Genomic DNA, 24,922 nt, shown 5'->3' on the forward strand with positions numbered 1-24,922 from the left:
GACATGTGTGTGCTTGTGTATATACAGACATACATGGTTCTGTGTATTGATCCATATATGTAATATACAGATGTGTACATATCCATGTAAATATAGTGCTACAGCAGCATCCATGTTTGTATGGATATATGCACACATGAAAATTACTGATATGTACTTAAATGTGTGTATATGCAGATAGATGTGTACATACAGATATATGTGTAGATGACTCTATATCCATACCCAGCTTTTTGAGTATATACTCATGTCTATACATCTATAAACAAATGCCATATATACACATGGACACAGATATTTGTAATTTAGATACAGCTATAGCTACATATATATAGCTGCGTGTCTAGCTATAGCTATATATGTGGATACATGTATGATAGATAGAGACAGATGATACATAAAGGAGATGATACATTTAAGGAGAACAATATAGCTACATGTATCTATCTCTTTTTAGCTCTCTGTGTACTCTGTGCAAAACAAACATTTTGCCTATATCTATATATATGTATCCATATCCACATATATTTACATGCAGTTTCCTCTATCTGTGCACACATAAATATAAAAACTGTAAATGTATGTGCAAACCCTCAGTTTTGTACTCTGTGTGTGAGCTGTGAGAGCTCTGCACTGTGTGAACTCTGAAGTGTGAGCTCTGTGCACTGTGTGTGAGCTCTCTGGAGTGTGTGAGAGCTCTGTGCACTGAGCTCTGCACACTGTAAGAACTCTGCACTGTGAAAATTCCACACTCTGTGTGTGAGCTCTCTGGAGTGTGTGTGAGCTCTGCACACTGTGAGAACTCCACACTGTGTGTGAGCTCTGTGCACAATGTGTGTGTGATTATCTGCTGTGGCCATGGCTGCGCCTACAGCCCCACTATAAATGTGCATGTGTACAAACATGGGGTGGAGGGGTCTCCTCTGACCCACTCATGACACCAGAGCTCTCCCCTGTATTTGGGTGAGAGTCAGTGTGCACAACTCCCACATCCACACCCCTACACCTTCAGGTACATGGATGTACCTGCAGCTAAACCTCTACAGCTTTACCTGTACATGTACCTCTGTCTACAGAGCTACATCAATGTTTGTGTGCAAACAGAAACATACACATTCATATATATTTGTGAAATAACAGACACATACGTGTCTGTGAATATACACACACATACACTATCTCTGTCTAGGACAGCTATACTACCTTTACCTGTATCTACACTTATGTATAAATATATGGAAATTACAAATACATGTGTGTCTGTGAACACATACATGAAGATCAATACACCTATATAGCCATACAGAGATATGGAGATATAGAGATGTGTAGATATGTAGAAACATCTACGCATGTATGTGTATATGCACCTCTGTAAATATAGATCTATACATCCATACCACATATAGATCTATCCTATGTACATATATCCATTATCTACCCATACCTGTGTCTACACACGCACTCAGAAGTATTTATGTACACAAATACACATCTACTAAAACCACAAATATATTACACAGACCTGTATAATATACAGGTATGTATGTACAGGTACACACCCACATAGCAGTACCTAAATAGATCAGTATTTATAGCTGTGTATGCTCACATAAAGATATATGCACACATATAGATCTAAAACTTACAGTTCTGTGTATATCTACACATGTACATAGATCTACACATGCTATATATGAAAAGGTACATGTGTGGGGGTGATGTAGACATGTGTACATATATGTGCACCGTGCAGAGATAACAGTAAGTGTAGATACATGACATTCTCTTGTCTGTGTCCATGTGTGCATGTCCCTGTGTCTCCATGTGCACCACATGTGTGTGTGTGTAGACATCTGTGTCGGTTTCTGTGGAAATGTGTGTGTGTGTGTGTGGACACGTGCAGAACACCAGGGGTACCAAGTGCAGGACAGCAGGGGTACCAAGACCATGGCCAGGCCGCCCCAAGGCCGCCCACCCCACCATCCCTTCCCCTGCCAGACTCCACTGCGTCCTTCCCAAAGGATTTATTAAAACACAGAACAGAAACCGGGACACACAGAGCACGAAGCGGATGCAGGGGCGTTGCTCACGGCTGCCGGTGTCACCACGCTCGAGGCATCCCCATCCCAGTTCCAGCTGTCCCCTCTGTCCCACCCACATCCCCTCCATCTGCCTGCCCCAAGCCCGGCACATGCGGACCCCCAGCCACACCACAGCAGTGCCAGGGATTCCAGCAGGGCAGCAACAGGCGTGGGCTTGCTCAAACACCACCAGGATGAAGAGACGCCCCTTGGGGGGAAGCTGGGGAGCACAGCCGGCTGGGACATGGCACCACTGGCCTCCACTCACCCCTACACCTGCCAACACAACCAGACAAACACCGCAACTCCAGCCCTCCCTCCCTCCCCTCAGCCCACCTTGCCCAGACAAACTCTTCAAGTCTTCAATAAGAAAGTGCAAAAAATGTACACGGACACAAACCCCCAGCCCCGCCGCTCCCACGGGGCCGCAGCAGGCAAAGCACACTTGAAGCGGGAGCGGGACAGCGCAGCAGCGCCGGCAGCAGCTTGTCTTCCACGCAGGCAACGCTGGCACAATTTCCCTGCCGACCTCTGGCAACAGCGGCTCGTGGCCAGGGACAAGGGACTGTCCCCCAGAGCTGCTGTGAGAAGAGAGAAGGGCTGTCCATAAGGCAAATGTGGACCTTCCCCACATGCCAACCCCACCTGGGAGGACTGCAGGAAGGATCTGCTCCCATCTCCACTGCGGCTGCTTGAGGCAGAGGCCACAGTCAGATACTGGCACTGGGGAGCCCAAATGGAGCCTCCATTTAGCCCCCCATCCCTTCATGTTCCCCAACAAAGAGAGCAGGAAGTACAGCCTTACCTCGGCTAGGAGTGGGAGCTGCAGGGGAAAATCATGGGAACTGCTAAATATCTGTGGTGACAGAGGAAACACCTTGCTCACTACTGTCCTGTGGCAGCACTCCTGGACCACCCAAATCCACCCTCTGAATTTCTCTGCCCAAGAGCAAAACCCCAGCCTACCAGTCACATAGGGTCCCAGAGGCATCTGGCTGTAGTTGACAATCCCACCTGGCCCAGGACCACGGAAATTCGGCCCAAAGCTGTTGTTGAAGATCGGGGCAGAGCCAAAGGAGCCCTGGGGAGGCAAGGAGGGAGAAAAGACATGGCCCTGCAGCCCATGACCCTCACAGTGAGGGCTCTGTGCCTGTCCCCACAGACCTGGGCAGCTGGATCCCCTCCACGGGTGGCCAGGCGGCTGAGGATGCTCCGCTCTGACATCTGCAGCCGGGCAGCCACGGGCGGGATGCGGGACAGCATGGAGGGCAAGCGTGTCACATCAGCCTTCATGTCACTCAGCAGCTCCTCAAGCTGGTTCAGTACTGCAAGTAAAGCAGGAGGTACTTGGGGGGATGCCTGTCACACCCAGCAAGCTGAGAGAACACAAGATGGGGACACCTCCTGGCTTGGCTCCCCAGGTGAGGGTGGGGAACCCTTCCCAGCCTCAGAGCAGACTCCCCCAGCCCTGCAGGCACATACCCTTGTGCAGGACAGCGTTGGCAGGCTTGTTCCCAGCCAGGGACTCTTTGGAGAGGTGCTGGTGGCTCTCAGCAAGGCACTCCACTTCTGCCAGCCGTGCGTTCAGTGCCATGGCCGGATGACTGGGGTCTTGGGTCATGTTGAGGTACGCCGCCCTCCGCAGCTGCTCCTCAATCACCAGGGCCTGCTCCAGCAACTGGGAGGTGTGGGAGAGCAAGGATTCAGGACCAGACCCCCCCACTATAAACCAATAAACCACGGAGCTCCTCGCAAAATCCACTCCCCATTTTGCTCACAGAAGATCCTGGCAAATTCCCCCCTGGTTTCAAGATGCTGCTCTGGTCCTCCCACCAACAAGGACTCACCAGCCCTGGACCTGCCACTCGCCTTAAAACGCCGGGCAAGGAACTTGTTCTTCATCTCGAGGTAGTTCCCCTTGTGTATCTCTGACTTGAAGGGCTCGTTCAGGATCACGTAGCGTGGGTCATTCTGGATGTCCTGCCAGCGGGCATAGCCATGACTGGTGTGGGACAAGTGTCAAGGGCAGAACGAGCCAGCCAACAGCCTGCCCACCACCCCACAGCCACACCGTGGCCCTAAACCCTCTCCCTCTCATCAGTGCAGCTCCAGCCCAGCTTCCACACCCCCAGAGAGGCCCCTCTCGCCTCGCTGCCTCCTGCTCTGCCAGGTCAAAGGGTACGTGACAATTCCTGCCAACAGCCAGTAGTCATGTCGGCGGTGCCAGATGTCGTAGATCTTGCCAGAGGACATGGCAGCCCTCTCCTCATTCTGCCACAGCGTGTGCAGCTCTGTGGAAGCAGAAGCAGAAGGGAGACAGCCTGGTCAGGCAGCTGGAGTGGAGGTCAATGCTCAGCATGCAGGCAGGGCGAGTGATGGAACCTCCCAGGACCACAGGCACAGAGCAGACCCAGGTCTGCTGCTGCCAGCAAAGCACCAGCCCATCCATGGCCCATCACCAGGGTCACATTCCTTGAACAGATTCAGAGCCTCTGCAGCAGCTTTGCAGAACAGGCCAAGACCTCATCTCTCACCCTTACCTGTGAAGCCACCATCAGCAATGTTGAACATGAATCTGAAGTTCATGTTTCTGTCATCCTTTTTTCCCTCCTCCTCTTCCTCTTTGTCACCGTTTTGCTGGGCATCACTTGGTTCCTTCTCCTCCTCCTTGCCATCCTCTGCTTGGCAAACACAAGGAATTGGCCTAATTGTGCTCCACCACTACTCCCACTGGTGCCACCCCTGCCCCATCAACACCAGTCACTGCTGCAGAAGCCACCAACCCCTCCCAGCAGGTCCCATTGTTAACACAGGCCATGCCAACAGGGTCTTGTTCCCACTCGTGTCTCCTGAGCCCCAGTGGTGCTGATGGCATCTTTGCCACCACCCTGTGGGCACGCTCTGTCACTGTGCCAGGCACTGGCCTCACTCTGGGAATTCTTCCCACTCTTCTCTCTCCAAAGCCTCATGCCTCACCTGGTTTGACTTCTTTATCCTCCCCCTTCCCTGGGCTGCTGCTCAACTCCGCCTTCTCCAAAGGCTTCTCTTGCTCTTGAATCCCCTCGTCTGCAGGAGGGAACAGGCCTACAAGAAATGCTTGACATGGAAAAAGCTCTGTAGGGAACAACCTACTTATCCAGACACACTTTCCCTTTTAGGGTAAAGTAACTACGTTTATTGTTTGTACGTTCAAGAGGCTCAAAGAACTTCAAAGAGAACATTCTTCTGCTTTATATCAAATAAATGTGTTTAGTTTTCCCTCTTCCTTGAGACATCTGAAGGAACAAATGCCCCCCAAAATGACCATTTCATGCAATTTACAACTTGTTTTTTCAGGAATTTCTGCAGGAGTTTGTTCAGGTTTCCCATAGCAACCCAGAGAAGATGCACAGCCTCACCTTTTGCCAGGGGCTCAGAAGAAGGCTCAGCCTTTTCACAATCCTCTTGCTTCTCTTTCCTTGGCCTCTCCTTGTTGTCACAGCTTTCCAGGTGCTCTTCACTCTCTGCCTCGGCACTTGCAGATACCTAAAGGCCAAGCACCCACCCCAGATCAGCCTGGCCCTCCCTTCCCTAGGGAGTACCCCAAGTTCCCAGGCAGAGCAGGGAAAATTTCCTGGAGGAGATGCTGAACAAAGCCACTCACCTGGCTGTCAGACACCTTTCTGGGCTTCTGTTCCATCAAGTCCTTTTCCTCATGGAACCCCAGTTGTGCTTCTGTTTTGTCTATAGGAAAAGCAAAGCTCAGAAGCTGTTGAGCAGGGCCCAGTGGGTAAAGCACCTGCAAAACCTCCTGGTGTCTTGGGCCACCTCCCTCCCAAGCCAGACCCCAGCCACAACCCCCTGGATACCTGCAAGGGCTCCTGGTCCCGTGTGTGTGTGTGCTGGACTGGCCGGGACAGGCGTGTTGGGATCTGAAGACACAACCTCGCTGGATCTCTTGCTCTCTGGGCCCTCAAGAAGCAGGTCTGGGGTGCTGTACTTCCCATTGACATGCTCGAACTCCTGGACCTGGCACAGACACACATGGTCAGGTCAAACAGGGCAGGGACACTCCCAGCTGGTGCCACAGAGTCAGCATGTCCAGGCTGCTCACCCACAGAGTGACCAAGTGGCAGGATTACTGCGGCCACCCCATTGAGAAAAGTGTCCAGAACATTCTTAAAAAGTCCATTCATAACTTTACTCACCCACCTTCTTCCTTACTAGTGACATGACCCCAATGCGAGTCAGCACGTGCTGGCGAGACAGCCCCTCCCGGGGAACACCATCAGCAAAGGTTTCAGCACCATCGGCCCCAGGCTCACACAAGTGTCTCATGAACAGAGACACGTATGCCCTGCAGGGAATCCAGACTTCAGTCCTGGCCCATGTCCTCCCTGCTCAACCCAGCACGCACATGATCCCCTGGATGAGGAAAGTCTCACCCCCAGGAAGGGAACAAGAGACAACGTCTCAATGAAACAGAAACTGCCTCCCCAAAAAGAGCCCCCAGTGAAGGGGTGCAGCTCCCAGCCCTGCCTGCCTGCCAGGACCTCAGTACCTGAACTCCTTCTCGCTCTTCCCTCGCAGGTCCCGGACCAGCCAGTGGGAGTTGAAGGCATCCTGGGGTGGCATTCCCCAGCGCATGATGGCGTTCAGGAATGCCTTGCGCTGCCGGGCGTTGAAGCCCAGAACCTGCAGGAAGCGAAGGCATCGCTGGGATCACAGAGTGGCCTCAGCAGCACGGGGCTTCCTGGAGCCTCACAGCTGTGACAGGCATTGCTGGACCAGGAATGGTGTCCCAGTGGGTCAGCACAGAGGGATCCAGCCCTCAGGCAGCCCGGGCACAACAGCACTGGCCATGCTCCGGATGAGGCTCACCTCGATGTTCCCCCCAACTCTTGCCAGCAAAGGAGGGAGAGGTTTGTCTCTGTCAGTCTTCAGCTGTCTCCGTGATTGTCTTCTGCCACCTAGAGCCAAGCAGCATCAGTGATGGATGGGCCAGGCACCAAGGGAAGTCACCTCATGTGCCCCAGGCTTCCTGCCCTCCCTCCTGATGGGAGCAGAACCCACCACAGCATCTGCCCAGACTGCAGGGTCCCTTCCAGCCACCACTCCCCAGGCCAGGACACTCCTCTGCCCTTCCCAGGCAAGGGGGGACCATGCCTGGTCCTCGTGGTGGAGCAGACCACAGTACTGAAGAGGCCAAGGAAGCAGCTGGCTGCCTTCCCTGCCCTGGAAAGCTCCTCACCTGACAGAAAGCAGGGATGCAGTCCCCTGAACTGCGCCCTGGGCACACCAGTCCCTCCAACCCAGACATTCCTGATGCTTCCAAATCCCAGGAACTATCAACAAACACATCAACTCACTCTGGCCTTCTGGCCTCTCTTCAAAGTCTTCATCCTCATCCTCAGAGCCAATGGAATACTCTGACTGGTTGTCAGAGAGCTCGTCCTGCCACTCTGCAGAACACAAGGGAGGCCAGGTTAGAAGACCCTGCCTGGGGAGGATGTGTTAGACAGGTCAGAGCCTGCTTGTGGGTAGGACAGGCATTCACGGCCAGGCAGCAGGAGAGGGGGACACAGCAACAGGAAATCATGTTCTCAGGTTTTACAGAATTGGCCTTGTTATGCAGCAAAAACCAAATTTGAAATATTTTCCCCACAGACATGTCTTTCCTAGATTCTTCCAGCAAAACCAGAGTTTACAGACCAACCAATAAAAAGAAAAAAATACTTGAAAATGTCTACACTGGAAAGTTTAGGAATCTGGGAAGTGCAGACCCAGGCAATCTACCAACTGCAGAGAAACACCAAGTGACACTCTGTCTGTCCCACGAGCCTGGCCAGGAGCCGAGCACCTGTGGCCATACCTTGGTCCTCCTGAGAGGTGTCATTGTAGTTGACCTGCTTGCGGATTCTCTTTCCTTTGCCCAGGTTCCTGGCCAGATCTTCCTGCTGCTGCTCATAATGGTGCCGCAGCAGCTTCTCCCAGTAGTCAGGGTCCACGTTCTCCTCTTGCTTGATGATCTCCCTTTCCACCTCCTCCTGCAGAGCCAGAGACAAAGAGCTCGAGCAGCCACAGAGAGAGAGCAGGGAGGGTCCTGCCCCATGCCAAGCACTCGCAGGGACAGCAGAGGGAGCAGGATGTACAAAGGGGTGACTGTAAGACATGATACTGATCACATTACCACACCGTCCTCTTCTCTCACAACATACTGAGCCACTTTAAAGGAGCTGAGATACTCATTCATGTTCTGCAGCTCTGTGTCGTCAGTCGCATCCTGGTTCCGGTCCAAAAGCTTAGAGATGGCAGCGTCATCGTAGTGGATCACACTGCTGTCCTCTACATCCTTATTGTCACCTGGAGAGCAGAGCGAGGGGAGCAGCAGCGCAGGTCAGGGTGCTGGACAGTCTGCTCCAGAGCCAGGCAAGCTCAGGTGAGGGGAGAGGGAGGAGGATGAGTCCCCCCAGCAAAGAGGGGCTACACACCTGGTGGGGTGCTACCATGCTTTTTTTTCATGCCGGGGGTTGCTGCACCCCCTTTTGTTGACAGTGTGTCTGAGAAAGGGGTAACAGCATCTGGCATTGCAATCCGCTGGCCCTGAGACACCATGCCTGTGGCACAGGGAGAGAGCAGTGAGCCCCAGCAGCTCAGAGAGGGCCCTGCCCCACACAGAGCATTCCCACCTCACCCTCCACATCATCCTTGAAGAGCTCTTCTGTCCCGAACTTGAGGATGTCATCCAGCTCTTGCTTGGTCATGGAGCCCGACTTGGAGCCGAGCCCCGGGCGGACCACCAGGTGGGTGAGCATCATCTTCCTTTTGGCCACCTGGGTGATGCGCTCCTCCACAGAGGCCCTGGTCACGAAGCGGTAAATCATCACCTTCTTGTTCTGCCCGATGCGGTGAGCTCTGCTGAACGCCTGCGGGCAGAGCACGGACAAGGCCAGGGTGGCACCGTGCCACAGGGACAAGAGGGCCCTGCTTCTCACCCTCCACGCTGCATGAGAGGCACCCAGTTGAGGACAGGTATGAGGGAGGAGTGAGAATGTCACAGGGGAGAGGCAGTTTTATATGTCAGGTGTCTCCTAGACTGCAGAGAGGCCAGGAGAGGGTGTGGGAAAGGGACTGCAGAGCAGAAACGCCCACAAACACAGGAGAAAGTGTCAGCAGCTCTCAAGAGAAGATACTGAAATCCCAGTGAGGGTGTGCAAAGAGAGGGCACAGCCAGAGAGGTACTTACTACACAGGAAGGAAAAGGGAAAGTCAGAAACCTGGATGTCATTGTGGGGATTCCAGTCAGAATCATAAATTATGACAGTGTCAGCTGTAGCAAGGTTTATGCCCAGACCGCCGGCACGGGTGGAGAGGAGGAAGCAGAACTGCTGAGCCCCAGGAGCTGAGAACGACAAACCCAGAGGTGGGAACAGGTGAGACAGAAAGAAGCACAGCTCAGAGAGGAGCAGCACCATTTCAGAGGGACAGAATGGCTCCCACAGCTCACAGGCAAGAGGCAGAGGTGTCAAGGAGTGAAAACGCATCGCCCCCTGCAAACCAGGTACTGCAGAACCCAGCTCCAGAGCAAAGGGGAAGCTCTGTCATCTGCTGAGGTCTTGGAGGGAAGGGCAGGAGCCCCTCCAGCTGAACAGCTGCTGGCACACTCAGGTTCCCTGTGGGAACCAACTCAAGGGCGCTGTACGAGCAGCCCCACCGTGCCACAGGAAGGCAGACCTGTGAGTGTGGCACAAGCTGTGGGCACTGGCAGATGATCTACTGCTGGCCACACACTGTCATCCCCCCAGGGCCCCCCTCAGCAAGGCAGGAAGGGGAGTACCATTGAACCTGTCGATGGCCTCCTGGCGCAGGCCGCCGGTGATGCCCCCGTCAATGCGCTCGTACTTGTAGCCTTCGTACTCCAGGAAATCCTCCAGCAAATCCAGCATCTTTGTCATCTACAGGGCAAGGCGACCCTGGCATGAGAGGGTCTGCATGGCCAAACACCCCTGCCTCCCCTGGGGAGCTGCCCTGCCCCAACATAGTCCTTGCACAGAGGCCTCGGTGGTGGAGGCACAGCACGGCCAGCAAAGCAAGCACAGCCAACATGGAACTGCCAGAGGAGCAACACTCACATCTCATCTTCTACAGGCAACTCTGCCAGCAGGAAGGAATTGTGTCTGACTGTCCCTCCCCAAAGAGGAGCCTCGTGATTGTTGTCTCTTTTCTATCCTGAGCTAACAGAGCTCTTAAACACGACAGGCAGTCCCTCAGGAGCGAGCTGGGACACAGCCCTTGCACCATTACTGGCATGGCTGCCTGGGGGAGAAGCTGTCACCAGCTATTCCACCTATTTCTGTCTGCTCCCAGCACTAATTTCCCATACATAATTTAAAATAAATCCTTTTAAAATGCACTTATTATTATCCCTCCCTGCTCTCACCTGCGAGAAGATCAGAACTCTGTGACCGCCATCCCGTAACTTCTTCAGCATCTTCTGGAGCAGCATCAGTTTCCCAGAAGATTTGACCAAGGAATTCCCATCATAAGATCCATTGGGCAGCACAGGGGCCTCCTGTGAAGGCAGCATGGTCAGTGCCCATAAGGACAACCTGCATTAACCTCATGGAGGACTTCACTTGCATTTCCAAAACAAAAAACTAAGTCCTTGTATGAAACCCACCGTGCATGGAAACCCACAGTGTTAACCAAAGCAGGATCATGGAAGCAGCTGCCACTCAACACTCTGAGACAAGTCCAAGGGTGCAAAGGCAGGGGACATACCACAGCTGCCACAGGGAACAGATATGGGTGATTGCAGCACTTCTTCAGGTCCATCATGATGTTGAGCAGCGAGACCTGGTTCCCACCACCTTTCGAATTCAGGGCTTCAAAGTTCCTTGTCAGTATGAATTTGTAGTACTTCCTGCAGGAGAGGGGATGGGACAGACACTGTGTTAGCTGGGGCACGTGTGGGACTGGCACAAATGGGAGGGGACTGAATTAAACCCTCCTTAGTGTCACTGGAGATGCAAAAGGGACATTTGGAAGGTTTTAAAAGCAATTCAACACATAGGGCTGGGTGTTTCCAGTTGCTCTGGGGGGATCTCAGCCCTGGCAGTGGGATGGACTGAGGGGCACACCACCACCCTCTGCTGGGTGCCAGCCAAGCTCCCCTGCCTAGCAGGAGGGGAAGAAGTGACAGGCCCTTCCTGAGCTGCAAGAGATGCCACTGAATCTGCACAGGTCAGCCTAGCAAAACCAGAGCTGGGGCAGCAGCAACGCTCCAGGCTCACCCAGGCACACCAGCAGCACGGGCCATGTCCCAGTGCCAGGAATGGGAGAAGCGGATTCAGCCTCAGTGTTTTCTCTGTGCCCCCAGAGCCAGCAGAGCCACGCTGCCAGCCTCCCACGCCCCAAGGACTGCACAGAGCCCAGTTCAACCACAGGGAACACACCTCCCAGGCAGCAGGGTGCCTCCGAGCCCTCAATCCCCACTGACACCTCACCATGCTGGGGGAAGGCAGACACCCCTGGGAATGCACTGGAACCACTCACTTCTGCATCTGGCTGAGCTCCACGCGCACGATCAGCTCCGTCTTGGCCGGCATGTTCTTGAACACATCGGCCTTGAGCCGCCGCAGCATGTGGGGACCCAGCAGGTCGTGCAGCTTTTTGATCTGGTCCTCCTTGGAGATGTCTGCAAACTCCTCCAGGAAGCCCTCCAGGTTGCTGTGGAAGCAGCCAGAGCCCCATGGCACTAAGCAACAGGGGCATGTGAAAGCAAAGGGATCTGCAGCTTTATGGCTTAAACCAGGGCAGAGCTCTTGAAGTACAAGAGATAAAGCTTGTGAGGAGCCACCCTGATGGCCTGGGCAAGTGCAACTTACTTAAACCTCTCTGGAGTCAGGAAATTGAGCAGGTGGAAGAGCTCTTCCAAGTTGTTCTGGAGCGGAGTCCCTGTGAGGAGCAGCTTGTAATCGATCTTGTAGCTATTCAGTACTCTGAAGAACTGGAAAAGAAATAAGTTTGGGTGACAAGGACTACCAGGAACCAATGTGTCACTGTGGACTCTGCAGGGTGCACATGGAGACTGAGCAGAGACCCCCATGCTGGGCATGCAGAGCAGGGTGCCAGCATGTCCTGCTCCCAGCCATTCCCACTGAGCACAGGCAGCATTCCTGGGTATCCCTGGGTCACACCACTTGTCTCCTCCTGCACCAGGGACAGTGAACATCCCAGGGGCTGGAGACTGCACTGAGCCTCAGGTAAAGGGGAAAGCAAGGAGAGGGATCAATTCCCTTCCATGATATCCTGCCCAAGGACTGTCAGGCAGCCAGGCTGCTGCCTCTCCTGCTGCTGAAGGGCTTTTAATGCCACAGGATGTTAAAAGAGAGAGAAAAAAATCACTCACAAATGCCTGCCACTTACTTTGGACTGGTTGTTCTTCAGCCTGTGTGCTTCATCCACCACCAGACAGGCCCACTCTATGGAGCCCAGCACTGCCTGGTCAATGGTGATCAGCTCATAGGACGTGAGCAGGACATGGAACTTGATCTGGGCTTCCTTCTGGAGGAGCAGAGGAAGAGAAAAGCTGGGATAAGAGCAGCCAACAGGACTGCCTCCACCTTTGCTGCTGCTGCTGCATGTGATCCAGGATGAGAAGGGCTGCACTGCCTGGCACAGAGGCTGAGTTGTGCCAGCAGAACACCCCAACACAAGAACCAAGCAGAAGACCACAGAAATAGAAAAGCTCTGGCAGAAATCTGTAAAGCTCATCACAAATCCATGTTTGTAAACAATGCCAGCTTCCCTCTGTGGCAAGCTGACCAGGGACCCTCTCCAGGTCCAAATTCTCCTCTCCCCTTCTCACTGACAGCTGAAGGGAAGGGGCAGGCACACACTGAGCGCCCACCTTCATGCGGAACACCTTCTTCCCGCTGCGGATGGCGTTGTCTTCAAAAGAAAACTCGTTTTCCCGGATGACCGAGCGGCTCTCCTTGTCCCCCGTGTAGGTCACCACGTAGAAGTCAGGCGCCCACATCTCAAACTCTCGCTCCCAGTTGATGATGGTGGAGAGGGGGGCACTGACTAGGTACGGCCCTTTGGAGTGGCCCTGCTCAGGGAGACAGAGCCCAGGCTGTTCTCCCCATTCCAGCAGCTCTCAGCCACCTCAGGGACTGCTGGGGGCTCCACTCACCTCCTTGTACAGGGAATACAAGAACACAATAGTCTGCACCGTCTTCCCTAGCCCCATCTCATCAGCCAGGATTGTATCTGTGCCTTGTGCCCAGGAGAATCTCAGCCAGTTCAGCCCTTCCAGCTGGTAAGGGTGCAGCGTGCCTCCCGTGGCATCAATGTACCAGGGCTGCTTGTCAAACTTCACTGTAGGCTGCAAAGAGAGCCACGGCACAGAGCACTGAAAACCACCTGCCCCTCCTTCCCCTGCAGCCAAGCACATCCCTCTTCAGGTTTGTAACACCCAACAGCTCCAAAGGAGACACAGACAGGTCCCTGGCACAGCCCAGGCTCCTCACAGCAACACCACTCCAGAATTTTCACTGGAAACAGGGTCCCCAGAGGAACCAGAGAAGGACAACGTGACAGAACAAGGGGACAGACAGCCCCCACTCCCTCCAGGTTCCCATACTGTCCCCACCACTCTCACTCACATCCACAAGAGGTGTTTCTGGAGGTTTTTCCAGCTTCTCCTCTTTCAGCTTTTTCCCTTTCTTGTTCAGCTTCTTCAGAGGGCGCGTGTCCTCCCCCAGCATCAGCTCCCTGTGACAGCCAGCACACGTCAGGGGTGGCAGGGGGTCACTCTTCTCTCAGCTCCAAGCCAAGGGACAGAGACACCTCCCACACTGGCCCTTTCCCCACAGAAGCTCTTCTGGCTCTGTTAGCAGGGGCACACATTGATTTTCCCCCCACAACAATCTCCAGAATGAAGAACAGCAAACTCAGAGTACTGTGGTTTTCCCCCAAAACAGGCAGCAGGGCCATGGAGACCATGAATGTCATGGCAGTGCAGACACAGGGGAAGGGGAGCACAGGCTGGAAAAGAGCAGGTGGGACTGCCCAGCAGCCCTGAAATGGCACATCAGGAGGGCCAGCCTTGATCAGTGCTGGTCTTTGAAGAGAAATCACTGCAAGCAGTGTCAATGTGTTCAAAAGGGGGCCACCTCTGTGTCCCCCTTGTCCCAAACACCTGCAGGGGCTGCCCTGGCTCTGCCCTGCTCCCCCAGCTGTGGGCTCACACCTGTGGTTCCAGTAGAGGAGTTTGAGGTTCTCATAGTAGGGGATGTCTATGTCATCGATCTCCCAGGTGCACTGGTCATAGGGCAGGTCCTTCCACTTGATCAGGTAATGGATGTCTCCCTTTTTGTCAAAGCTGTAACACAGGGCACAGAAAGCTGATCAGGGATGCCACCAGCCCCTGGGAGCAGCTGGCTGTGATCCCCTTCTGCAGAGCTGGATGCTTCATCCTCTGCCTTCACCTACAGACCAGGACATCCAAGCTGAGGTAGAAAAACAAAGTACCAACACTTCCAGCAGAAATGCCTATTCATCTGTGAGTGTGTCAAACCATTAAGCTTTACAGGCTGCTTTTCCATTCCACTAACAACCTCATTTCCCTGTTTCACCAGGCCTGGATGGATTCCAGTGCTTCCCCTCTCACCTGCAGCATTCACCACTCTAGGAAGTTCTGCTTAGAATAAAACCAGAATAAACACACTTCTAAGTCTGACTCTGTGCCTACAGGGAAACCTGCTGCCTTGTTAGTGGACAAGGTAAAGCTCACACAAAAATTAGACAGGCAGCTTTAGTTCTTTCCTGCCATGCAGCCTTCCAGCAGAGCTGCTGCTACTGCTTGATATTTCAAGCTGCCACTTGAAATGCAGAAATTCAACAAAGACGTGTCTCCAGCCACTCAATGCAGAAAGCCCATCTGCACAGCACATCTCATTCACAGGGAATTTCTTCTACAGAAAAGAAATATCAGTGTCAAGGTTCTGTAAGGGAGTTGGCCACATGCTCCAACTCTTCCCCTCAGCACCATCCCCATCAGCATCAGAATTTACAGAATGGTTAGGCTGTAACAGGACCCAAACAGTATGACTGGGAAGGGTGGAAAAATGTGCATCCACCTTTAGGAAATTGGCTATAACTCCATTTTTAATGTGCAACATAGCAGACATGAAAATAAGGCAGCATGGATCCCCTTCCAGCCTCAGCTTCAGCCCGGAACCAAACCTCCAAGGGAACACAGACCTCAGCACAGGCCAGAAGCTGAAATCCCAGCAGCCCAAGGTCAGAAGGATGGCACCATGTCCCTCGGGCTCTCACCTGTGGTTCAGGATGCGGTGGATCATCATCCACTCCGGTTTGATGCCGTAGCGGTAGAACCGCTCCTCCATCTTGGCATACTGGGGGTCCTTGTTCTTCCTCTTCTCCCTCTGGCTGTCCTCGTCCCCGGAGCCGTAGTCGAAGGCCGGCGGCTCGTCCATGTCGTTCTTGCGTTGGTAGTTGCGGTACATCACGGTGTGGTAGAGCTCCAGCTGCAGCACCAGGGAGCCGCGCTCAGCCCGGGGCACCGCGCACAGGGCCGGGCAGGGGCTCTGCCCAGTGCCACGCGGGCTCACCTGCAGCTCCTTGACCCAGGAGCAGTGCCAGTAGGAGAGGCCGGCCCACTTGACGAAGAACTCGCGCTCGGGGATCCCCTCCAGCGCCTTGGGCGGGGGCAGAGCCAGCTGTGGGGCGGCAGCGGGCGGCGGCGGGGCCGGCGGCTCCTTCCAGGCCCAGTGCAGGATGCGCTGCACTTTGCCCTTCAAGGGAGGGCACTGGGATACAGGGCAAACAGGCAAGAGTACAGAGTTTAAGGTGAGACCCTGCCAGGGGCCACGGGGAATTAGAGCAGGGAACTGAGCGACAGAAGGGGACCTGCAGTGGAAAGCAGCCAGCACCGGGTGCCTGAGAAGTGTCCATGACACTTCTGCATCTCCCGTGGGGACAGGTCTTGCCACCAGGCAGAAATGGCACCTCTCTATAGGCCACACATGGAACAAGGCTTGACATCCCATCAGAAACCAGGCCAGGAAGCTCCCAGCCAGCAATTCCCACAAGGAGACCAAAGAGGCAGTAGAGCCTTTCAGAGCCACCCCGCACCCTCAGGCACATGCAGCTGGCAGCAACACTCCTCAGGGAGGGGTTTGGGGCAGAGGGCAGGGCTGTGAGGGACAGCAGCAGCCAGGCAGGTGTGGGAGCAGGGACAGAGTAAGGAATGGGAATGCTGGTGACACTCACTGTACAGCGTGGGCAGAGCCATTCGCCGTTTGGGATCTCTGGCAGTGGTGGGTTCAGGCAGTGCAGGTGGTAGGAGGATGGGCAGGTGTCACAGCACAGCAGCTCCCCTCCGTCCTTACAGACCCGGCAGAACTCCATGTGGTCATCCTCCTCCTCCTCCTCGCCACCATCCTCTTCCTCCTCCTCCTCCTCCTTCGGCTCCCACTGGATGCCCTCCTTCTCCTGGGGAAGCACAGCCAGTGTAACCTGAGGGTTTCCACCAGCAGGCCACCCGCCCCCAAGGCTCCCCGACCCCACTCACGCAGTGGGGGCAGCTCCACTTGCCCTCGGGGGCCTTCTCCAGCTCGGGGTCCAGGCACACCAGGTGGTAGGCGCGGGGGCAGGTGTCGCACAGGATGATCTCCCCGCCCTGCTGGCACACCTCGCAGTAGTCCTGGTGGTCAGTCTCGTACCCGTCCCCCTCTTCAACTGCAAGCAAGGGACAGGGGACAGTCAGAGGGGTGGCAGAGCAGCCAGCTCTCCCGGAGGGAATGGGACGTTGCTCCTCTACCATACAGTTAAGGAAATAAGGACAGCGTTTCACCTCAGACCCCTCCTGTTAATTCCCACTGCCTCTCTGTCCCTCAGCACCACAGTTCACCTTTGCACACAGCATCATCTCACCTCTGTCTCTCTTTCTCTCTCCACACTGTATCATCCTTTGGTTCCTTCAGGCTCTCAATGGAGAATGCCAGAACCTGGAGAGGTTGCAAGGGAGGCCGGTCAGAGAAACCTCCCCAGGCACCAGCACCAAACGCACCATGCAAGGGTGACACGGCCAAGGACACCACTCCTCTCCTGGGACTACTCTGCTCTTCCTCGGGGCTCCCTGGCACAGAGGCAGGAGCACTCTCAACACAGCACAGAAGGGAAAAGGAGCAGAGGAACGAGGCCTTGCAAGTGCCAGAATGGCTCATCTCAATTCCCAGCTCTGCCACAAACTCCTGGCATGGAACTCCAACCTTCCACTCCTCCAGCACGCAGCAGGAGCTGCCTACCTCCAGCACCAGGGCCCTCACAAGGCCACAAGCAATGCCCTTCACACACAAGACATGGGGCCAGCCAGCCAGCCCAGCCTCGCCAGCCAGTGGGGAGGCTGGCCAGTGTCACACCCTAGCTGATCCCCAGCCCAGAAGCTGCCCTTCCATTTCTTGGAAGCAAAAATCCATCAGAAAAGCTAAGAAGCCAAAGGATGTGCCTGGATCTGAAATATCTCATCCCAAACAAGGACACAAGACAGAAAGGCAACGTGCTCAGCACAGGGGGCTGCTCTCTAGAGCAGCAGAGGTGCCATGGCACAACATCCACCCGGGAAGGGATGAAGGGACACACACCAATGTGGTCACACGGCCACTGGCAGATCCTGACAGATCCTTTCCCATGGTTCACATGCCTCCCTGTCCCTGCATGGCTACCACAGCTCTGCCACCTGCCTCAGCCTGACTGCACACCTCACACAGACAAAACACACCTCGTCTCCACACGGCCTCACCCACAGCCTGCCCTGCTCTGCTGGGAGCTTGCCACAAGCCACATCTCTCCAGGGGCTGCTCCTCAGAAAACCACTTCCCTGGAAACCCCACAAATTCCTTGCAGGCACGAGCCCCCCAGCAGCAGGGCCTGGACACCAAGAGCACCTCACACTCCACTCACACAGGCACAGGCACATCCTCTGCCAGAGCCAGTGCCAGACACAGCCCGGAGCTGCAAGGGCCAGGGGAGCACCATCTGAACAGGGAAATCCAAACAGAGTAGGAACAGAGTACAAAGGATGGCCTACTCCTCTTTTTCTTTTTCCTCTTCTTCCCTCTCTTCCCCAGGCCAGCTGAGCACTCGGAGCGCATGGAGGAGCTGTTGATGCTGGCGCTGTCAAAGTCAGATTCTTCCCGCTCCTCCTCTTCGCTCTGCAGAGGGAAAAAGCAAAGCACACCCAGTCCAAGTGCTGGCATCCCAGCTGTCCTTCCACTGCTGGGACTGTTCTCCTGGATAGGAACAACCCCAGGATCCCACCCTGTGCATCCAAAGGCCCCTTCTTCCAGGACCTGGCAGAACTTTGCTCCCTCTCTTTTGACACCCATTTCAGCCTTGAGCCCTGCCATCCCTCCTGTGTCCATGTGTGCAGGCATTCCCACTTGGCATTCCCACAGCATGAAAGGAGTCAAAACAGGCCCAGCATTCCATGGAGTCAAACATAATAATAAATCTGAGTTCTTACAAGGGAGACTCAAGCGTGCAAATGCCCAGCCTGCACACTCCCACCCGGGTGCTGAGGCTCCAGCTGCAGGAGCCCTTTGTGACTCTCTGGAAGGTGAATGTGTGGCTCTAGAGCACACATTCAGGAATTTTTTGTGATACACGACTGAAAATCTGCAGCAATGAGTGGCTCCTGCCCTTCAACACACAGATGTGCTTTGAAAACAGGTTGTGTTATAGAAACTAAAGCTGGAACTGCAACACAGCGAGCTGAGGGGGTTTGACCAATATTATCAACACCTAGAAGAGCCCCACTCCCAGTCAAGTGTTATCTAAGGAAATTGTTCTTTAAAATGCTGTTAACTCCTTGAAACACTCCTGATGCTGGGCAGCTCCAACATCCCAGGCAATGCCACGGGACTGCAGCTGCCGTGGGCAGGCCCTGCTAATGCAATTAAAGCATCCCAGAATTCTCTGGGATGCACGGTTCAGCTGCAGTGCAAGCCCTGAAGAATTCCTTTGCAAATGAAATCTGAAATGATGGCATTATCACCCGCACTGCTGAAAGTAAACAGGGTCATGTGATTTTAGCAAAAGCTGTGGCCAGACACGAGTGTCACAAATCTGAGCCTGGACACGGGTGCAAGGGGATGTGACCAGGGCCCCAGAGAGGGGCACAAGTGACACCCCTGACACGGGGTGGGTGTACCATCCCAAACAAGGGCTTGTCCCAGTACTTCCCTCCCAGACCCAAAGCCCTGCAAACTTACAGAGGAGCCCTTTTTCCTTTTGCTGGGGATTCCTCCAAACCGAAATTTCAAGCCTGCCGTCTTTTTCCCTTTCCCCTTTTTCTTCCCGTCTTTGGAGCCCTTGATTTTCTTCCGTACACCTGGACCTGAAGAAATTGAAAACTTGTCTGGTACTCTACAAAAAACTGTCACCCAAATCACCCCCCAGCACAGTGGAAGCCACATCTCTCCAGGGGCTGTTCCTCAAAAAATCACTTCCCTGGAAACTCCACAAATTCTGAAACTTCCTTGCAGCAGCAGGACCTGGACAGCAAGAGAGCACCTCACACTCCACTCACACAGACAGGCACAAGGTTCCCAGGTGCACACAGCACAAAGGGAGATCCCTCTGCTTTCCCACTACTGCTCAGCTTGATGAATTCCCACAAACTGCCAAACGTCCAGCAGACCCAGAGGCTGGATCTGCCGTGGTTCATGAACCACACGCCTCTCAAGGACCTCTGCAAGGCCAGCAGGAGCTGCAGACACCCCTCTGGCACCCTCTTTTCCTCCCAGCTTTGCTGCAGCTTGTGCTCTGCGGCCCTGTGCCAGCTCTGCTGGCAAGAGCAGCCCCCCAGAGGTGGCACCCACCCTTGCCCTCCTTGGTCTTGGCCTTCCTGACGACGGCGGGCAGGGCAGAGGGCTGGGGGCTGGCGGGGAGCGCCGGGGCGATGGTGACAGTCTCCACAGCTGCAGCCACAGCTGCCGCGGCCGCCGCCGCCGAGCTGCCCTTGAAGGGGTTGTTGGCACTGAACTCTCGCCACTTGGCGCCCAGCACCGTCATCATCTTGGACATGGGGATCTTGGGGTTCTTCTTGGCAATCAGAGGCCTGCAGGGCAGGGGAGAACCACGTTTAGCACTGTGTTGTGTCTGTTCCTACACTCACATGCCCGTGCTTCAGCCCAGATGTGGCAGTGGTGCCTCCCTGCAGGAGTTTCGTGGGAGGCAGCAGAAACCAGAGCTTCCTTAAGCAAATGTAGGCAAGGGGGGCACACCTAAATCTCCTCAGACACCTCCCTTCCCTGAAATGCCTGCTGTGCTCTGAAAACAGAAATTCATTAACACTGTTTTTCTCATTAAACTTTTCAAATAACCATACACAAAATATGGGGCTTTGGAGAGCAGGAGAGACAAATGCTTCAGCTGTTTCCCAGTCAATCCTCCAAATAAACTGAGCTCAGAGGACTGAGTTGGGAGGAAGAAGAGACAAGGAGCTGGCGACGCAGAATTGACTTCACAACTTCATCTGCTGACTGAGCAATGCCCAAACCTCAACCACCAGGCCCACAGTTCCCTACCTGAGGAACTGGCTGAAAGCCTTGTAATTGGTCAGAGTGTGGTAATCCTCTTCTGAGAAAACGTAATCTACGTCATCGAGACCCCATTCCTCCATGAGCTGGGCTGAGCTCTTGGGCTCCTGGAGATTTAGAGAGTCACCATTAACACAAACAGCCACGGCTCTGCAGATGAGCAGCACAAGGCTGGCTCTGTCTCATGCTCCATATCTCCCTAGTCAGTGATATGCAGGGATTTGTTTCTGGGATTTATGAAATAGCACACGCAAGCGTTTAACAATTAACGCTTCACGCAGTCCCTAGAAACAAATTAACACAGCACCATGCAAATGCTCCCCACCATGTAACACTCTACAAGGCCTTGGCAGGTTCCACAGCTCCAAGAAACTCAACTTCTCCCTCCACTCAAGATAAGTACCAAGGAAATAGAACTTCTGTCCCAGTCATTCACCTGCAGCCTCATCCTTGCCAAACCCAAGGGTTCTTCATGGAACCCTCAATTCCCTTTGTCCAAGCCTGGCTTCAGGCACTAGCACCAGCTCAGAGTAAAGAAGTCTTTTGTACCTTTAAACTTCCATCCTCATTGTCATCTTCCTCTTCATCCTTCTTCTTCCGTTTTGGCTTTTTCTCCTTCTTGTCCTTCAGTTTTTTCTTCTTCTTTTTGTTGGGATTATAGTCACTCCCTTCACTTTCTGATTTCTCCTCGATCTCCTCTTCATTTTCTGACATTTCATCATTGCTCCCCTAAAACAGAAAGGGACAGTGAAGAACAAGCCTGTCCCCACTTCACTCTCCTCCCACATGAAACCACCATCTCCAGCAGATGGGTGCATTCTGCTTCCCACAGTCAGAAAGGTGCAGGCTTTGATGGCTACACTCTGCTGGAAGAGCAGGGACTGCCCAGGGGATGTTTTTGTTTATTTCTGGAGAGATCATGACCCACTGCCCAACACTGACAGTAACAGAATTAATTACTACCCCAAGGAACGTGGCTGCCTGCTGGGCAGAGCACTCAGGTAACTTCCTGAGCTGCCAACACTCATGGCCAGGGCATGTCCAGCCTCTCAGTAATCATCACACCCAAATCCTCCTCAGCAGAGCTGCTCACCACCCAGCCTGGACTGATGGGGGGTTGCTGTGACCCAGGTGCAGCACCTGCACATGGCTTTGCTGAGGTTCCCATGGGTCCCCTCCCTGCTTGTCCCGGTCCCTTGGGGCACTGAGAAGCACCAGGGCAGGGCTGAGGGACGGTCCCTCGCTGCTCGGAGCAGCGGCATCGCTCCTTCGGCGGGGTTAGAACAGCTGGAATTGGGCACAGGATAATTGGTTTCCATGGGAACTGCTGCAGTACAGGTTGAATCTCCCTCTCCGCTGCCTTCCCTGCCAAGGACCTTCATCTGCCTGCGCTGAGGTTCCAGCACAGCCCGGCTGCTCCACGCGGGTTTTTTCCGCGGGGTTGCAGCAGGGATTCCTGCCCCAGCTCCACTGCAGTGGATTCCCAGGCAGGGCAGCCCCGACAACGCCCAGGCACAGCACTGGGTCACACCAAGGACTGCACTTCACTCCCACCCGCCCCGAGCAGGGGTAAGGCTCATCTGCCCCCAAAACTCGGGACAAGTTCAGGAAAAGGAAGCCCCATCAGCTCCAGCACCAGCTTGTCCCTGGCTGTGACAGATGAGGGGACAGTCTGCCACAGGTGGAACCTGGTTAGAGCTGCCCACACAAGGCATTAATTTTAAAAAACTGGGGCTCTCAACCTGTTATTTCCTCCCCATCTCCAGCTCAGCAGCAGCCAAGCTCAGCACAAGCTGCAGGGCTCGGGCAGGTCAGCAGCAACAGCAAAGGGGCAAAGGTGAAAACACCTTGGAGTTGTGTTTTATTTCCCCCCTCTCAGAAAACAGCAGAGGGAAGAAATTGTGCCTAAGAATGGGAGAGGTAGAGGGGCCAGAGGGCCTGTGTGTTATCTGCAGGAAGAGAACATCACCATGGCCACGATGGAAACAAGCTTCCTTGGGGCCACGACAGCAAGAGGCAGCGCAGGATGGAATCAGCTGTCTTCAAACCAGCAGCTCATCACACTCCTGCTCATAGCACAAGCATTTCAATGCACTACCTGACCCAGCCCATGTGTTTACAGCTCCCTTGGCAAGGAGGGACATTGTGCTGGGTGAGCAGCTTCTCCCCAGCCCCAGCAAGGCAACTGGGGGGCTGAGGAACCGTCACTGCTCGTCCTTTCTTCCCAGCAGCCTGTCTACATTTACAGAAGATGTCTGCTCCTGTCCTCGTGTCCAGCACTGTCTGGGGATGGGACAGTGAGCAGCAGAGCCCAGGTGGCACAGGATCAGTGAGGCAGGCTCAGGGAGCAGTGCCAGACAGCATTCTCGACCCAGCAGCACACCTCCAGTGCAGCCTCACACAAACCCTCACCTTTGTTTTCCTACAGAAGGTCCAAGACTCCTTCCATGTGCCAAGTCCTGGACCATCTCCCTTGCAAACAGCTGGAAGGAGTGCAGCCAACAGCAGTGTCCCCAGAAACCTCCAAGCCCTGCCCTGCTCATGTCCCAGCAGGGTGGTTTGCATCTCCCTCCCTGGGAACAGGAGCCCCAGATGCTGTGCTGGGGCAGCACAGTCAGCCAGAGTTACTGCCAGAGTTACTGCTGTCCCTGGATGCTGCACTGGGCTATGGGCAGGAGAACCCCAACACAGGGGCTGGACAGCACCACTGCACACACCAGTGAGCCCAGCAGAGCTGAGCTGTGCCTGTGGGGTGGGAGCACCACTGCCAGCAGGCATGGAGGCCCCTTCTCCCCCCAGACAGGGGACACTGCCACTCCTGAGCAGCCAAGCTGGGAAAGGGCAAGAGTGTCACCTCCCCAGGCTGCTCAGCAAGGGAAAACCCCAATGATGACCCTTCTTTCCATCCACAGAGACCCAAGAGGTGCTTGCCAGCACTCTGAGCTGCTGCCTCTGCACCACAGCTGAGGAGCCCCAGCCCAGTGTGAGAAAGTGCAGCGTTACCTCCTTCTTCCTCCTCTTGATTTTGGCAGCCTTGCCATCTTTCAGCTTCTTGGATTTCTTCTTTTTCTGTACCACAACTTGGTCTTCTGCAAAAAACTCATCCAATCCTTCCAGCACCCCATCATCTTCTTCTGGGGACAAAAGGGACAGCTCGCATATGGACAGACTGCACAGGACACCACGCTCAGCACGACACAGGAGCACACCTGAGCAGCAGCTTCAGCCCACAGGACACAGAGCTCTGTGGCCTCTCCTGCAGACCCTCACAGGGGCAGCTGCCCCCCTGGTGCCCCTCGAGAGTCATGCCCAGCAGCACCAGCCTCAGCTCATCCCTTGCCCAGCTCCTCATGCCCAGCAGGGAGGTGTGGGCAGCCCACGCTGGAGATGGACACAGGGACATCCCGTGTGCTGCTGCTCCTGCTGGCCTGGGCCTGCAGACACCGGGGGAGCACTCGGCTGTCACCTTTCTGATCCCCAGGCAGAGCTCATGAAAACACAGTGGGTGAGGAGAGGAAGGGTTCACGAGGAAAACAGGTGCCACAGCTGCCAGGCTGTTCTGGGCTGCTCACGCCAGCTCAGGGACCCGGCCCTGGGCAGGGGCACTGGTGCCAGTGCACACCTCCCCTTCCCATCATTATCCCCCCAAACCAGGGCATCCCAGCCAGCCTCCACACAGCTGGGCTTGTGTCTTTATTTGTGATTTCTGAGCTCACACAGCAACACCCCTTTGGGGTGGTCAGGATGTATTGATCACTCCAGTTCTGAGAGGCCCTGGCACAGAGAAGCTCTGGATGCTCCATCCCTGGAAGAGTTCAAGACCAGGCTGGATGGGTCTTGGAGCAGCCTGGGATAGTGGAAGGTGTCCCTGCCCGCGGCAGGGGCGGAACTGGATGCTTTAAGACCCCTCCCAATCCAAACCACCCTGCGATTCCATAATTCACTGATTCATGCTGTGTGCTGCTTTAGGTCCGACAGGGCGGGCATCGCTGCACCAAGCCCAGCCGGGGGAACCAGCCATCACCCGGGCACGGTCCGAGCGCGAACCGGCCGGTGAGGAGGACCCGGCACAGACCGCCCCGGTCCGGGCAGCGCGGACAGCACGGCCGGACCGACGGGGAGCGACGCCAGCGCCCCGCCCGTGCCCCCCGCCCGCCGCCGCCTACCCGACACGTCCTCCTCGTTGTCGGCGTCGTCCAGCAGGTCGCGGGCGGGCGGCGGGCCCCG

At 54.9% G+C, this 24,922-nt stretch overlaps 1 protein-coding gene across 3 annotated transcripts; it reads right to left on the reverse strand.

The window, feature by feature from the left end:
* Window positions 1-2,012: 2,012 nt before the first annotated feature.
* On the reverse strand, window positions 2,013-23,820 carry CHD5 (chromodomain helicase DNA binding protein 5). 3 transcript variants are annotated; one of them, XM_039727582.1, is made up of 41 exons: window positions 23,699-23,820; window positions 21,245-21,424; window positions 20,684-20,802; window positions 19,976-20,214; window positions 19,367-19,491; window positions 18,184-18,307; window positions 16,666-16,832; window positions 16,365-16,586; window positions 15,704-15,901; window positions 15,408-15,619; window positions 14,320-14,451; window positions 13,733-13,841; window positions 13,261-13,452; window positions 12,976-13,176; window positions 12,492-12,629; window positions 11,951-12,072; window positions 11,619-11,792; window positions 10,845-10,986; window positions 10,504-10,635; window positions 9,901-10,018; window positions 9,341-9,465; window positions 8,758-8,989; window positions 8,555-8,680; window positions 8,254-8,426; window positions 7,936-8,110; window positions 7,433-7,525; window positions 6,945-7,033; window positions 6,625-6,758; window positions 6,276-6,420; window positions 5,933-6,092; window positions 5,728-5,807; window positions 5,483-5,609; window positions 5,061-5,168; window positions 4,625-4,762; window positions 4,267-4,375; window positions 3,954-4,086; window positions 3,567-3,762; window positions 3,249-3,409; window positions 3,051-3,165; window positions 2,890-2,940; window positions 2,016-2,662 (listed from the first exon to the last, which is right to left on the reverse strand). In XM_039727582.1, the coding sequence occupies exons 2-40, from the start codon at window positions 21,407-21,409 to the stop codon at window positions 2,933-2,935; spliced, it is 5,658 nt and encodes a 1,885-aa protein (XP_039583516.1). In that variant the 5' UTR covers window positions 21,410-21,424; window positions 23,699-23,820; the 3' UTR covers window positions 2,016-2,662; window positions 2,890-2,932. The 3 variants fall into 3 exon arrangements, with proteins under 3 accessions (XP_039583518.1, XP_039583519.1, XP_039583516.1); XM_039727584.1 differs by lacking the exons at window positions 19,976-20,214; window positions 21,245-21,424; window positions 23,699-23,820 and having other exon boundaries at window positions 2,013-2,665; XM_039727585.1 differs by lacking the exons at window positions 19,367-19,491; window positions 19,976-20,214; window positions 20,684-20,802; window positions 21,245-21,424; window positions 23,699-23,820 and adding an exon at window positions 17,028-17,101 and having other exon boundaries at window positions 2,013-2,665; window positions 18,184-18,306.
* Window positions 23,821-24,922: the final 1,102 nt, after the last annotated feature.

Source organism: Passer montanus, unplaced genomic scaffold (genome assembly GCF_014805655.1).
Source record: "Passer montanus isolate IOZ18808 unplaced genomic scaffold, ASM1480565v1 scaffold62, whole genome shotgun sequence".
NCBI classification, from domain to species: Eukaryota; Metazoa; Chordata; class Aves; order Passeriformes; family Passeridae; genus Passer; species Passer montanus.

What these genes read in the sequence shown, in the direction of transcription:
- CHD5 (XM_039727582.1), bottom strand. Translation starts at nt 21,409, where the DNA reads ATGTCAGAAAATGAAGAGGAGATCGAGGAGAAATCAGAAAGTGAAGGG. An exon ending in TGAGAGAAGAGGACGGTGTG is followed by an intron (nt 8,111 to 8,253) that starts GTAATGTGATCA and finishes CTGGCTCTGCAG; the next exon opens with GAGGAGGTGGAAAGGGAGAT. An exon ending in GGGACCAGGAGCCCTTGCAG is followed by an intron (nt 5,808 to 5,932) that starts GTATCCAGGGGG and finishes CTTTTCCTATAG; the next exon opens with ACAAAACAGAAGCACAACTG.